This window comes from Vipera berus (assembly GCF_964194415.1).
Source record: "Vipera berus genome assembly, chromosome: 5".
In the NCBI taxonomy this organism is placed as follows: Eukaryota; Metazoa; Chordata; class Lepidosauria; order Squamata; family Viperidae; genus Vipera; species Vipera berus.
In genome coordinates this window covers 30,539,776-30,555,890 of record NC_138207.1, presented here as the reverse complement: position 1 = coordinate 30,555,890, position 16,115 = coordinate 30,539,776, and the positions used below count along the sequence as shown (strand labels likewise).

Sequence of the window (16,115 nt, the reverse complement as noted above, 5' to 3'; positions counted from 1 at the left end):
ACTCCAGTATCTTTGCCATGAAAACCCTATGGACAGTACCAAAAGGCAAAACGATATGACGCTGGAAGATGAGCCCCTCAGGTTGGAAGGCGTCCAATATGCTACTGGGGAAGAGCAGAGGGCTAGTACTAGTAGCGCCAGAAAGAATGAAGCGACTGGGCCAAAGCCGAAAGGACGCTCAGCTGTGGATGTGTCTGGTGGTGAAAGGAAAGTCCGATGCTGTAAAGATTTTTTCTCCATAGGAACCTGGAATGTAAGATCCATGAATCAAGGAAAGCTGGACGTGGTCAAAAAAGAGATGACAAGACTAAACATTGACATCTTAGGTATCAGCGAACTAAAATGGACAGGAATGGGTGAATTTAATTCAGATGACCATCAGGTATACTACTGCGGGCAAGAATCCCTCAGAAGAAATGGAGTAGCCTTCATAGTCAATAAAAAATAGGAAAAGCAATACTGGGATACAATCCTCAAAATGACAGAATGATCTCAGTTCGAATCCAAGGCAAACCATTCAATATCACAGTAATCCAAGTCTATGCCCCAACCACCGGTGCTGAAGAGGATGAAATTGACCGGTTCTATGAAGCCCTACAGCACCTTATAGAACTAACACCCAGAAATGATGTCCTTATCATCATGTGGGATTGGAATGCTAAAGTAGGAAGCCAAAAGATAACTGGAATAACAGGCAAGTTTGGCCTTAGAGTACAAAATGAAGCAGGGCACAGGCTGATAGAATTTTGTCAAGAGAATACGATGGTCATAGCAAACACTCTTTTCCAACAACCCAAGAGACGGCTTTACACATGGACATCACCAGACGGTCAACACAGAAATCAGATTGACTATATGCTCTGCAGCCAAAGATGGAGAAGCTCTATACAGTCAGTAAAAACAAGACCAGGAGCTGACTGTGGCTCAGACCATGAGCTTCTTGTTGCAAAGTTTAGGCTTAAATTAAAGAAAGTAGGGAAAAGCGCTAGGCCAGTCAGGTATGAATTAAATCATATCCCTGTTGAATATACAGTAGAGGTGACAAATAGATTTAAGGAATTAGATCTGATAGACAGAGTGCCTGAAGAACTATGGACAGAGGTTCGCAACATTGTACAACAGGTAGCAAGCAAAACCATCCCAAAGAAAAAGAAATGCAAGAAAGCAAAATGGCTGTCTGAGGAAGCTTTGCAAATAGCTGAGGAAAGGAGGGAAGCGAAAGGCAAGGGAGAAAAAGAAAGATATGCCCAATTAAATGCAGAATTCCAAAGAATAGCTAGAAGAGATAAGAATGCCTTCTTAAATGAACAATGCAAAGAAATAGAACAAAACAATAGAATAGGGAGGACCAGAGATCTTTTCAAGAAAATTGGAGAGATTAAAGGAACGTTTCATGAAAAAATGGGCATGATAAAGGACCAAAATGGCAGGGACCTAACAGAGGCAGAAGAGATTAAGAAGAGGTGGCAAAATTACACAGAAGAACTATACAAGAATGAGCTTAACGTCCCTGATAATCACAATGAGGTGGTCACTGACCTCGAGCCAGACATCCTAGAATGTGAAGTGAAGTGGGCCTTAGAAAAGCTGAGCAACAACAAAGCTAGTGGAGGTGACAGTATCCCAGCTGAGCTATTCAAAATCTTAAAAGACGATGCAGTAAAAGTGCTACACTCAATTTGCCAGCAAATTTGGAAAACTCAACAGTGGCCACAGGATTGGAAAAGATCAGTTTACATTCCAATTCCAAAGAAAGGCAGTGCCAAAGAATGTTCAAACTATCGCACCATTGCACTCATTTCTCACGCTAGTAAAGTTATGCTTAAAATTCTACAAGCTAGACTCCAGCAGTATGTGGATCGAGAACTACCAGAAGTACAGGCAGGATTTCGAAGAGGCAGAGGAACCAGAGATCAAATTGCCAACATACGCTGGATCATGGAGAAAGCTAGAGAGTTCCAGAAAAACATCTACTTCTGCTTCATTGACTATGCTAAAGCCTTTGATTGTGTGGATCATAACAAACTCTGGCAAGTCCTTAAAGAGATGGGCATACCAGACCATCTTATTTGTCTCTTGAGAAATCTATATGCGGGCCAAGAAGCCACAGTGAGAACTGGACACGGAACCACTGATTGGTTCAAAATTGGGAAAGGAGTCCGGCAAGGCTGTATACTGTTGCCTTGCCTATTTAACTTATATGCAGAGCACATCATGAGAAAGGCAGGGCTAGATGAATCAAAAGTTGGAATTAAGATTGCTGGAAGAAACATCAACAACCTAAGATATGCAGATGATACCACTCTAATGGCACAAAGTGAAGAAGAACTAAAGAGCCTCTTGTTGCGGGTGAAGAAGGAGAGTGCAAAACTTGGGTTGAAACTAAACATTAAGAAAACCAAGATCATGGCATCTGGCCCTCTCAATTCCTGGCAAATAGATGGGGAAGAAATGGAGGTAGTGACAGATTTTATTTTCCTGGGCTCCAAGATCACTGCAGATGGGGACTGTAGCCAAGAAATTAAAAGACGCTTGCTCCTTGGGAGGAAAGCCATGGCAAATCTAGACAGCACACTAAAAAGCAGAGACATCACCCTGTCAACAAAAGTGCGTATAGTCAAGGCTATGGTCTTCCCAGTTGCAATGTATGGCAGTGAAAGCTGGACCATAAGAAAGGCTGAGCGCCAAAGAATTGAAGCCTTTGAACTATGGTGCTGGAGAAGACTCCTGCGAGTTCCTTGGACTGCAAGGCGATCAAACCGGTCAGTCCTAGAGGAGATCAACCCTGACTGCTCTTTAGAAGGCCAGATCCTGAAGCTAAAACTCAAATACTTTGGCCACCTAATGAGAAGGAAGGACTAACTGGAGAAGAGCCTAATGCTGGGAAAGATTGAGGGCAATAGAAGAAGGGGACGACAGAGAATGAGGTGGTTGGATGGAGTCACTGAAGCAGTAGGCGTGAGCTTAGATGGACTCCAGAAGATGGTAGAGGACAGGAAGGCCTGGAGGAACATTGTCCATAGGGTCGCGATGGGTCGGACACGACTTCGCAACTAACAACAACAACAACGACAACAACTTTATTATCCCTACCAGCTAAAATAGAGGTACTAGCAGTAAAAGTGATATCCCTTTCTCAGTAACTGGAGATCCAAGGAATTCAATAATTGCCTTTTCTAGTTTGCCTTCGTTTTATAAAAATTTCCTCAAGAAACCATAACCCCTCAAATATATTCCTACCATATATTCTTCTTCTACCCTTGTAAGATCACTATTACTTTTTTTCCCCCACTACAAGGGCAGAGGTATTGCTAACAGAAGATTGTAGAGTATCTACCAGCTAAAATTATTGATACCATACCATTAGATAGGCCCATTTTTTCAGTATGTGCCAAAATTCAGTATGGGAACAATTAAGAAAATATCCGCTGCTACTGGTTAATTTATTTATAGAATGTGTATGATTGCCTGTCTTACATACAGTAATCCTAAATGGCTCACAAGAAAAATCAACAATAAAACAATCATACCACTCCTAAAAGGGTGCATCAATACTTCTCTCCAGTATTTTCTCTAAATTTATAATGAGCAAAAAGTTCATAGTCCTATTTTTTTCTATCAAATCTGTAGCCAAAATCATTTTAAGGAAAAAAAGTAATAGTAAATATTCATAATAATTGGAGAGAAAATTTGGAATTGACTTAGGTGTAATAATTGCTAAACTTTTAGATTTTATTTTACTAAAACTTGTTAAATATAACTACCAGATTTTTTAAAATATGCTGCTGTAGTTTTCAGCACCAAATTATATAAATTTGAGGTTTTATAGCCTTTCACAATTCCAAAGAAACCTGGATGGTGAAAGGGTCAAGATAGAATACAAACAACGATATAGGTTAATAGGTTACAAAAAGAGCAACAAAATTGCTGATAAAACATTTGCATTTTCCATCAGCTCAGGTCAAAAGCTCATTGGAAAAATAATTATTGCTTTGCTTTTAACATTCATGGAGGTAGGAGACAGGCAAACCTCTGCAGAAAGTTCCATAAAGTGGAGTTTGCTACTGAGAAGACATGCCAACTATATATTTCATGTAACTTGTAAAACCTGTTGTTGGATTCTGCAGGGTTTCAAAGGAACAAGTACTTTGAATTTCAACTAGTAACCAATGCATAATGTAGATATTTTTCTGAGCGGTGGGGTTTTCCCACTAGAAATCTTGCTTTTGCATCTTTGTGTGGTGATCAGGTTATCTCCAGGGCTGCTCCCTATAGAATGTGTTACAGTCATCCAACTATATGGAGATAAGACATGAGTTGTTCACATTATTTAGACAGCATTTGTAATATGTGTAAAAATATACATCCTGCTTGTAATTCATGATTTTAATAGCAATTTATATGTAAACACAGCTTTAAAAACTCTTACTAAAAGTACATGCAAATGCATACTTAGCATATAGCAGCAAGACATAAGCAATACAAATTTTAAAAAATCACAAATAAAAATTCAAGCAGCAACATAATATTAAACATTTGTCCTCTATTCCTTAGGCTTGTTGATCACCTTTATTTTATTCATTTTTCCCCCTCAAAATTTTAAATACTATTCTCAGTTAATCAGTATTGTTGGGATGCACAAAATACAATACATCAAATTACTCCCTTGTCTTCCAGCATTAGGTATCACACCACAAATGTTGGGTTGCAATTCCATAATTTCTAGTCATTATGAAGCTGCATTGATACCACTGAACACTTTCCTTTTGATGCAGGTAGAAGTAGAATCTTCAGTCTTATGTCAGCATAAATTAATAAACCCAATTGTTATTGATATAACTCTTTTTGTCTGGTGAGAAATTAATCCAAAATCTGTAACTTTTGCATAATGTGAAACTTATACTTAGAAAAAAGAAACTTATACCTAATGCGCAGAATAAATTCTAATGGATCACAAACAATATTTCAAGTTAATTGAATAATGTCTTTCCTTATTGTACTTTGTATATATGTCTTATTATTTTCAGACATAAAAACCTGGCAATCAAGATGGAAAATAACGTAACAACAATTTCTCGAGAGGAACTGGAAGAACTAAAAGAAGCATTCAGTAAAATAGGTACGTTTGCTGATGTTTTCTAAGGTTTTAACTGACCCTTGTTGAGGATATAAGATTAAAAATTGATCACATCTACTACTTTTGATTTCATAACCCTGTCCCTTTCAAAGATAATATCAAGATATCTGCCATGATAATTTAATAATAGATTCTATGTGTAATAATGATAATGTTTCACATGTAAGTTTCCATAACACAGTGTTTCTCAATCTTGACAACTTTTAAGATGTGTGAACCAACTCCCACAATTTCCCAGCCACATGTAATGTTATATTGCCAGAGGTTTGCTATAATCACATAAGCCCTGCTGATCCCCAGTATATATTATCATGTCATGAGAGTATTGGAAGAAAATCCTGGGTTCGAAGTTCAGCCAGGTCACAAATAAACATGCTGGGAAGCGGCTTGAAAATTAGGTTAGTTTTATTGTACTACATTTCATGGAGTATAGCAATCGGAAGTAGGGTATGAAGTTAGAATGCTGAGCATGTTAGTACTTCAGTACTAATGGGCTTTGATCATGGAGTATGTACTTTGATATTAAGTATATTAGATGGGTAGAGATGTTCCTACCCCAGGATATGTTGTTTCTTGTTTTATAGGATATGCAATCTTAGATGTGTAGATCTGTTCCTAGGTGTGAAATTTTGAGGAGTGCAGTATTGTAATAAAGATTTTCTTTATCTTGAGAGGATTCCATTTTGTGTTTATTTGCCGGTGCACACTGTTTTCCCAAAAAGACCAATTAATCAATTGCAGTCCAAGTGTCAATGCAGGTGGGAAAGTTCAAGGGACTTCATTGTATCGTTCTTTTGGGGCTACTGGTGGATCAGGGGCATTTCATGAATGTTAAGCACAGATGTCACAAAGGTTTTTATCTTCCAACAAGAAAATTATGCAGATTGGGGACAATGAAATCTGAACAATTGCATTAATGCAAAGGCTAAGATTTCCTTGATATGTTTTGCCTGAAATAACCTTGTACTTTAATTTGAGGGCTATTTAGAAGGTATACCCTAGACTTGTTAAATTGTGTAGAAAAAAGAAAAGCTGCTATGTTTGGTAATCCAAATAAACTGATTACTCTATGGCATCCTTCCCTTGCTTCATACATAAACTTCATATATAAGAATAATTAGATTGACGTGAAAGTAGCAAATTTTCCTGACACCAGCAAGACTCACATTTTAGCATCTTCTCAGTGTTCATGATAACTTTTTATACGTAGGTTAGCTGTCTTCCATTGTATTGATTTACTCAAGAATAGATAATAAAACCATTCAGGCTTTTCCATATTTATAGCACAAGAGAGCCACATTGTTACAACACAAATAATTGTGAATAATTGATGGGGCATTCCATATCTTTGATAAGTTAATACATACTGTATGTGTAACTTACTTGGTATCTACATCTTGGTTTTGCTTGTTGGGAATGCAGTGATTACTCTATTTCTTTGTTAGTTTAATAAAGAAACTGGAACATTTTAGTCATTTTTTTCTTTAGACGTGTGTTTTTCCACCACACTCTGAAATCTATATTTTAGTGAAATAAAGCAAAATTCTTCTTTTTCTGCAAACAACTGCTATACAATCTGAGATATGTGCTTGGAAAACTCAACTAATTATCTATGGACTCATCTCTGGCGTCAGAGGAATGTTATGAAGAGAGATGGGTGATTTCATATTGATAGGGATTTGTAAGATAACTAGGGAGTAATGAATTGGCATACAATGCACTGAATGCAGAAGCAAAGTAAAATCTTATAAAAATTAGTTTGGCAAAAAATATGTTCTGTACCAGCCTACTACCGGCCCTGCAGAAAAGGCAGGGACAACCCCTTTACAAGAAGGCAAGAGGCTGGAACTAAGCCTGCCAAATTTATGGACACAAAAGCAAACAGAGCAAAACAAAACACGAACCATGAAACAGGAGCTATTCAAACAGTTGCCTTCAGCAAACCAGCCCTCCCACACATTCCCCTTTTAAACAGTTCAAGGTGTGGCTTCTCTCTGCCTCCTTCCGAGGTGCCCCATTGCCTTCCTCTGTTTACTCCTGCTTGACTGCCTCCTGCATCGGGCGTCCTTGAACAGGGCCAGCTGTGGGTCATCATCCACACTGTCAGGCTCACACAGCTGGGTCTGTGTCGTAACCAGATGGGAGGGGCCTGGCTGAGGGCTCTGCAGAGCCTCAAGGCTATCCTCAGCAAGCTCTCCAACACCCCCCTCCTCCTCCTCTGAATCGTCCGACCCAACTGCCGAACCCACAGGCTGACCCTGAATCACAACAAAATAAATATGAGACAGATATAAAGAAAATAGATTGAGTCCAATCAATTATACTATACTGAATGTTTCCACACTAATACACAAAATATGGCTTAAACAAGCAAGATGAGCTAGAAGTCATGAGGCATAAAGGCAAGTGTAATACAAAAAGGATTCTATAAACATAGTAAGATGAATTGCACCAGTAGATCATTGGATTTGATAGGTAAACTTTATTTCAGAAGAACAGGCAACACATATAAACCAGAAATGAGCTCACCTATGCAGAGATCCATACAGAGATTCAAATAACAAGTGTTATTTGAAATGTCAAGTTGAGGCTTCCGGTGGTGGCGCGGCGCCGAAGATAGCCGTTTCGGGCTGTCCGCTTCGCAGCTGAGTTTTTTCCACCTAAAACAGCGCCGATCAGCTGTTTAGGTGGATTGGAAGCCCCCTCCTCGGGAGAAGAGGAGGGGGTGAGGCCCCAGGTAGGGGTTGAGTTCTCCGGGGCCGCCTGAGCTGAAAGCTTGGGCGGCTGAAGGATTGAACTCCCCCGTAGCCTGGGTTGCTCCAAGCTGCTTAGCGTCTCTGTTCCGGGATTTTTGGAGCAGAGCCAGGCGTTTGCGACCACCCCTGCCAGAAGGAAAGACTTTGGAGTAAAAAGGAGCAGGCAGAGCAGTACAGGAGGTTAAGGTGAAGAGGATTTTTATTCTTACTCCCTAGCTCAATGGACTTTATAAACTTAAAGTGAAAGTGCGCAACAAGTGAAAGTGAGGAAAGATGGCGGCTAAATCTTCCTCTAAAGTTCTTCGGAGTGCGGGAACTTCCCCGGTGCAACAGACATCGTTGCAAGCTTTGCTTCCTCCTGCACCTCCTGTGGCATTGACGCTTAAGGACTTACAAGATGCCTTTGCAAAGCAATCCCAGGTAATGTCAGAAATGCTGGGTGATAAGATGGCAAAGTTGGAGGAGAAACTGGAGAAATTGGAGGAGAGGATGGAAGAGAAGTTTAACGTAATGGAGGAGAGGATGGAAGAGAAGTTTAGTGCAATGAGGGTAGACATCTTGTCTACAGTGGAAAGCGTGGCTGAATGTGTGCAACGTTTGGACGAAAAAGTGGAGGATCTTAGTCAAAAGAGCTCTATATTAGAAGTAAAGGTACTGGAGAATGAAAATTTAAGGGATAAAATGGACGGAGAATTGAGTCTTGTTCAGTATCATCAGATGCAGTATGCTATTAGAATTAGGGGCTTAAAAGAGAATCCTAAAGAATACTTGAAGCAGCTGATTTCTGAGGCTTTGGAAGCAGTATTGGGCCAGCCAGCATCTGAAATAGAGGGATGCATGGATAAAGTTTTTCGTGTAAATTCATGGATTGCAAGGCAGAGGAAGCTACCTAGAGATGTGGTGGTCTATTTTACAAAGAGAGCAACTAGAGATGAAGTTATTCAAGCTGCTTATGATACTAAAGTTGTGGTTGCTGAGCAAGAAGTTCTGGTTCTAAAAGAGATTCCTCCAAAGATTTTAAGGAGAAGGAAAGATTTTGCATTTCTCGTACAGGAACTTAAGCAACGTGATATTAAGTTCAGATGGGAGATTCCAGTCGGATTGGTGGTGATGCACGAAGGTAAAAGATATCGTCTGGTTACTGTGACTCAGGCGCGTGATTTCTACAGCAATGTTTTAAAAGCAACCCCTCTATCACTCCTGGAAGCTGCAAAGGGATCTGGAGAGGGAAAACCTCAAGAGGCTGAAGGTGGACAGACAGAGGAGAATGGTGCTGGAGGGGATCAAATTATAGCTTCATCGGCTGCTGCTGGAGAGCAGAGGTTGACGCGTGCCGCTTTAAAACGAGCAAGACAAGTACAAGAGCAAGACCAGCAGAAGTTTATGGAACTCTCAAAGCGTACTTATAGTGAAGCTGTGGGAGGAGCACGGCCCAAAGAAAATACAGGGGCTATTGAAGATGTGCTCCAAAAGCTTCGGGGCGCCACGCATGGTGACTAAGTTTCTAACCTGGAATGTTAATGGATTAAACTCACCACAGAAGAGAAAGAAAGTTTTTCAATATTTAAAACAATTTAAGATTGATGTTATATGTTTGCAAGAAACGCATATTAGGGTTATGGACCAAAAGTATTTATCGAACTCAAGGTTGGGCACGCAATTTGTTGCTTCTGCGATGAATAAGAAAAATGGAGTGGTTGTCTACGTTAAAAGTACTCTAACAGCGGAATTAATTGAAGCAGATAAGCAAGGAAGATATGTTATGATAGATTTGTTGTTAGAAGGCAAAAAAACGCTCCTAGTTGGACTGTATGCCCCTAATCAACAACAAGCTGATTTTTTTAGTTCACTTCATACAAAGCTTACTCAATTGGATTACAAATCGTTTATTTTTATGGGGGACTGGAATGGTGTTTTGGATGTACAGATGGATAAGGCTGGTTCTTTTAAGCGTGTTCCGAGTCATGCCAGATTGCCTAAATCTTTTTTTGAAATGAAGGACGATTTGGAACTGCGAGATATTTGGCGTGACACACACCTACATGAAAAGGATTATACTTTTTTTTCTGACAGACATCAATCTTTTTCCAGGATTGATTTTATTTTGTTGACTAATGATTTTTTTTCTAGGATTAAGAAGGTAAAGATTTGTGCAAGAACTATTTCGGACCATAGTCCAGTTTGGTTAGAGATCAATAAGGACAATAGGGATAGGCGCTCGTGGCGTGTAAATGAGAATTTGTTTAGAAATCAGAGAAATGTGGAAGAATGTAAACAGCGGATGAAGGATTTTTTTGAAATTAATATGAATAAGGATACCTCTATGGACATGGTTTGGGATGCTAGCAAGGCCTACATGAGAGGGGTGTTGATATATATGAATAATAAATACAGACGTACTTTGGAAGCCAGAAGGAAAGAATTGGAGAATGAAATTAGGGAAAAAGAAAAGGTCTCAATTTTGAACCCATTGGATGTGAAGACTAAGGAGGTTATTAAGTTATTAAGAGGACAATTTGATAAATTGATGGCTGATCAAGTGGCAACCAACTTGCGGTTTGCCAGGCATAATACTTTTTGCAATGCTAACAAGCCAGGTAGATGGCTAGCTTACAGACTAAGGAAAAAGCAAAGGGCTTCTAATATAGATAAAATTGAACATAAGGGAAAGGTTGTGTTTCAACAGGATCTTATTAAGGAAGCCTTTGTGGATTTTTATTCTAAATTATATGCTAAGGAGAAGATTAATGAAAAAGACATTGATGTATATTTGGAGAATGCTAGCATCCCGGTTCTTACGCAAGCACAAAAAGAGGAGATTGACCAATTGATAACAGAAGAAGAAATTCTTATAGCAATTAAGGAATTGAAGATGGATAAAGCGCCAGGTACGGATGGTTTGACTGCGGTTTACTACAAAAATTTACAAATGGAGTTGATAAAGCCGTTAAAGGAATTGTTCCAGACAATTCAGAGAGGGGGAAAGGTGCCTCCGTCTTGGAGAACTGCTTTTATCTCTTTGATTCCGAAGGAAGATCAAGATGCTACTCAAGTAAAGAACTATAGACCGATATCACTTTTAAATACAGATTACAAGATATTTGCTAAGGTGTTGGCTAACAGATTGATGAGGGTTCTGCAACAGGTGATTCATGGGGATCAAACTGGGTTTATTAGTGGTAGGCAAATGAAAAATAATGTGAGGCATATAGTTGATGTGTTAGAGTTTTTAGAAAGGAACAACCAGATCCCTGCGGCGCTAATTTTTTTAGATGCTGAAAAAGCTTTTGATCAATTGAATTGGCAATTTTTGATGAAAGTTTTAGATAAAATGAATTTTGGGGACAAATTTTTGCAACCAATTAGGGCATTATATCAAAAACAAACTGCCCGAATAATAGTTAACAATAGTTTGACTGAGGCATGTAATATTGAGAAGGGCACAAGGCAAGGGTGTCCGTTATCGCCTTTACTATTTGTGTTAACATTGGAGATATTACTGGTAAAAATACGGAACTCGGAAAGAATTAAGGGTATACAAATTAGAGATCAGGATTATAGATTGAGAGCGTTCGCAGATGATCTGGTTGTTACGGTGACCCAGCCAGAGAACTCTGTTGTGGACCTGATGGAGATAATAATGCAATATGGGAAGGTTTCTGGATTTAAAGTTAATGCACAAAAAACTAAAATTCTGGCCAAAAATATGACAGTATCGCAAAAGGCTCTTTTAGAAGGATTAACTGGATTTGAGATTGCTAAAAGGGTCAAATATTTGGGGGTGTTTTTGTCACCCTCTAATACAAAGTTATATAAAAATAACTATGAAAAATTATGGGGAAAAATTCAAAAAGAAATGGAGAGTTGGGAAAAATTGCAATTGTCTTTGCTGGGAAGAATCGCAGCAGTGAAAATGAATGTCCTGCCTAAATTTTTATTCTTATTTCAAATGATACCAGTTCTTAAGAAAGATTCTAATTTGGAAGAATGGCAACGGGGTATCAATAAATTTGTTTGGGCAGGGAAAAGGCCACGAGTTAAACTTAAGATTATGCAGGATACTCGTGAAAGAGGTAGTCTTAGAATGCCCAATCTTAAATTATATTATGAAGCTGCTGCGTTAGCAGGAATAAGTGATTGGATTAATTTGACACAAGAGAGATTATTAAATCTTGAGGGCCACGACTTGTTATTTGGCTGGCATGCATATTTGTTGTATGATAAGAAGGTAGATAATGTGTTTAAAGTGCATATTTTAAGACAGGCATTGTTGAGAGTTTGGAAGAAGTATAGACATAAGTTAGATTGTAAGATGCCATTGTGGGCAATTCCAAAACACGCAATAGAAAACATAAATGTTGGTTTCAAACATGATGTGACTACGTATAAGGAGATTTTAAGCTTGGAAAGAAGTGTATGGTGTTTAAAATCATATAACCTCTTGCGAGATGAGAAGATTGTTCAAACCTGGTTTCAATATACTCAGTTACGGGCCAGGTGGAAAGAAGATCAGAAAACTGGTTTTGCAATGGCTGATGAAAATTTGATAAAGCAAATTAGAAATCAGGGTCCAGCACATATCAAACGGATATATCTTGCATTGATAGAAATTGACTCAGAAACAGAACTTGTTAAAGATTGTATGATAAAATGGGCCCAGAATATCCAAGAAGTTATTACAATGGACACGTGGGAAAAGATCTGGGTGAGGAACGTAAAATTTACACAAGCTCAAAATCTAAGAGAGAACTTTTATAAAATGTTTTATAGATGGCATTTAGATCCTAAAAAGCTTGCAAGTATGTATCCGAATTATCAGCCAAAATGCTGGAGGTGTGGTGGCGAAGATGCAACATATTTTCACATATGGTGGACCTGCAAAAAGGTCAAGGCTTTTTGGATAAAAATTTGGTGGAATATGCAGAAGATCTTCAAGCAAAGGATAAAGTTTTGTCCGCAATTCTTTTTGTTGGGTATAATTGCAGATGCTACTGTTGTGGACACTAAGTTGATGTTGAATTTAATTACAGCAGCAAGACTTTTAATAGGTCAATATTGGAAGAAGGAGGAACTGCCGACTATAGAAGAATGGACTTTAAAGGTTTCTGACCTGGCAGAAATGGCAAAGATCTCCGCTTATTTGAAAGATCATTCGCAAGAACGTTATATTATGGAGTGGAAAAAATGGATTGAATATATCCAGAACAAATATGGGACTAAAAAGTTTCATTTAGCATTTGAATAAGTCTTCCTTTTTATTTTCTTTTTTTTCTATATGAAATATTAGTATTGCTTGTAGTTATCTTATATGAGCTAGAGAGTGATAGATTTAAGAATTTATTATTGGTAGCATATGGATGCTTATGATTGTTCTTTGTTTTTATACCCTGTACTCAGCTCTGGGAAGTCGGGGGGGGGGAGGGAGGGGGGAAAGGGGGGGAGGGGGAGGGAGGGATAGGTAGGGGAGGGGGAGGGGGGGATTGTTAAAGACAAAATGTATTTTAAAAACTTTTCAATAAAAAAAAAGAAATGTCAAGTTGAAATGGCAAACTAACAGAAGTGCTATGTTCCTAGGGGTCTGATACATACCACCAAATCAGTCATTAGAGGTACATGATAATTTTATATAGCAGATAATTGAAGCTTCAAAAAATCATGAAGTAATTGTGATGATATATCCAGATAGATAGGATAGGATAGGGCAAGGCAAGGCAACCTAGAAATATAGGTTCTCAGTTAATATTTGAAATGATCATAGTTCAGCAAATATATATTATCTATTACTAAAGATAGCCCAAATTCAAGCCGGTAATTAAAAAAAATAAAAATGCATTATTTTAAAACAGCAATTGAAATATCAATAACAAATAACAAAGCACTTATGTTTGTTTTTTAATTTATAGACATTGACAATAGTGGATATGTCAGTGATTATGAACTTCAAGATCTTTTCAAAGAAGCAAGTCTTCCATTACCTGGCTATAAAGTTCGTGAAATTGTGGAAAAAATTATAGCAGTGACAGATAGTAACAAGGATGGCAAAATCAATTTTGAAGAATTTGTCTCAGTAAGCAAGCTAATATCTTAAGTTATATGTTTATCTGAATATAACTGGATTAGTATTAAGTAATTATATATGAAACAAACACCATGCGGAGAAGCTGGGCCAGGCGAGGTGAAACTGGCAAGAAGCAGAAGAGGTGAGCACATGGCATCTGGCGTCCCAGGTGAAAGGGAAGCGCTCAGAACATAATCAGCCAGCAGGGCAAAATAGTCACCCAGGATGCCTAGTGCCAGCCGACTCATCTGTGCACGCCCAGGTAGGTTTGGCTTCTCGCCAGCTTGGCCTCACCCAGCCCAGCCTCTTCGTGTGGTGAGGAGTGCGCCGCTGCCTGCCAAAACCAAGCAGGCTGGGGTCTGGGTGGCATAGCACAAGTAACGTGGACTCATTCCATCCCCTCCCGCAGAGCCCCCAGAGCCCGGTGTATGAAGTGGGAGAGGGTCATTTGCTGGTCTCCTTCAGGGGATGCTGCCTTTCTTCATTCCTTGCGGAGGGGGACCTTTCCCCCGCTGTGTTTCTTGCCTGATTTTCTCCCTCCCTCATCGCAAATATCTTCCTGCCACTCTGCTCTTAAGACTGTGCCGCTCTTATCCAGGGATTTACAGTGGTCTTTCAAGCCATGGCCACCGGCAGCATGGCCACCAGCCACGCTGGCAGACTTTCCCCCTGTCCTTGTCCCTTCCTGGGCATGGAGGGACAAAGAAAGGAGATGGGAATGAGAAAGGGAGGCAGGGAAGGAAGGAAGGAATGGACAATGAGAGGGAGGGAAGGAAAGAAGGAAGGATGGGACAATGAGAGGGAGGGAAGGAAGGAAGGATGAGACAATGAGAGGGAGGGAGGGTAGGAAGGAAGGAAGGATGGGACAATGAGGGAGGGAAAGAAGGGACAATGAGAGGGAGGGAAGGAAGAAACAATGAGAGGGAAGGAAGGAAGGAAATCAGAATGAGAAGCAGGGAGGCAGGGAAAGAGGGAGGGTAGGGATGGAGGGAGCAAGGAAGGAAGGAAAGAGGAAGATTGAAATGGGAGGGAGTGTCTGAGGGAAGCCCCGCCTTAGCACTTGGCCACCAGCAGACCTGCTGCCCTTTCACCATCCCCTTGCCCCCTCCTCCTGGTCTATCCTGAGGGTCTCCCATCCTATCGCTAAGGATGCTTTGGTTACAAAGCCTGGTGTCTTCTCATGGAGAGGAAGTGGGCCTCCCTCTGACCCAAGCACTTTGCCCTCCTGCACCCATCATGAGCAACCTGCCCAAGGAGAGTGGGCACATCAGCAGCAGCAGCCTTGACGAGGTAAGCACAGCCAGGAGCCTCCTCAGGGAAGTGGGGCTGGAGTGGGTTGCGTTGCAGGGTCCTGGTGCTCGAGAGCCCTGGCGCCTACCCCAGACCCACCCCCCTCCATCAGAGACACACGAATCCCCCCCACAGCCTCCCCCACCCCCCCAGGAGCTGTGCGACCTGAGTAATGTTGAGCTGGCCATGCCCCCCGGCCATTGACTTCACTTGTCAAAAAGTTGCAAAAGGTGATCACATCACTCTGGGACACTGTGACCATCATAAGTATGAATCAGTTACCAAGCATCCGAATGTAAATCACATGACCCTGGGGATGCTGCAACAGTTATAAGTGTGAAAAATGGTCATAAGTCACTTTTTTCAAGCCATTATAAAGTTGAACAGTCACTAAGCAAACTGTTGTAAGTTGAGGACTACCTGTACTTTATCACTTTTTTCCTTTTTTTTTTTTTGGTCATCAAGTTTTTGATACCTTGCTAGATGACTGGTGGTACTCGAATATAGCCATATCCTAAAAGTGGTACAATTTGTGAAAAAAGCCCTGCCATAAGATGCTGTTGATTTTTTTTATTGGTATAAGTGTAAAAGTATATTCTTTATAGATATATCCAAAATATTTTAGTTTTCTTATAGTCTAAAAAGATCAAATATGAAGGAATTAAATAATAAAGAATTGGTTCACAATTATGAATGTCCTTGGTTTGTCCCTTTTCTCTCTCCCACCCCTTCTCCAGATAATTGATTTGCTTTATGGTATAAGTTCCATGCTTCAGTTAGTTGGAACAATTAAGTAGATGTGCTAAGAAAACAGGAAGAAGAAAGTCAGGAATTATACTACTGTTTTGACATGGCTGCTCTTTGATGATTTTCT

General features: G+C 39.8%; 1 protein-coding gene across 2 annotated transcripts in view; it reads left to right on the top strand.

Annotated features, from left to right (window-relative positions):
- Nucleotides 1-16,115, top strand: part of PLS1 (plastin 1) — a 65,668-nt gene that overhangs the window by 19,828 nt on the left and 29,725 nt on the right. For both annotated transcript variants that reach the window (XM_081329847.1, XM_081329846.1), the window contains exons 2-3: nucleotides 5,028-5,119; nucleotides 13,797-13,960. In XM_081329847.1, coding sequence (XP_081185973.1) covers nucleotides 5,050-5,119; nucleotides 13,797-13,960 — 234 coding nt within the window. In that variant the 5' untranslated portion in view covers nucleotides 5,028-5,049. The remainder of the gene's footprint in view (nucleotides 1-5,027; nucleotides 5,120-13,796; nucleotides 13,961-16,115) is intronic.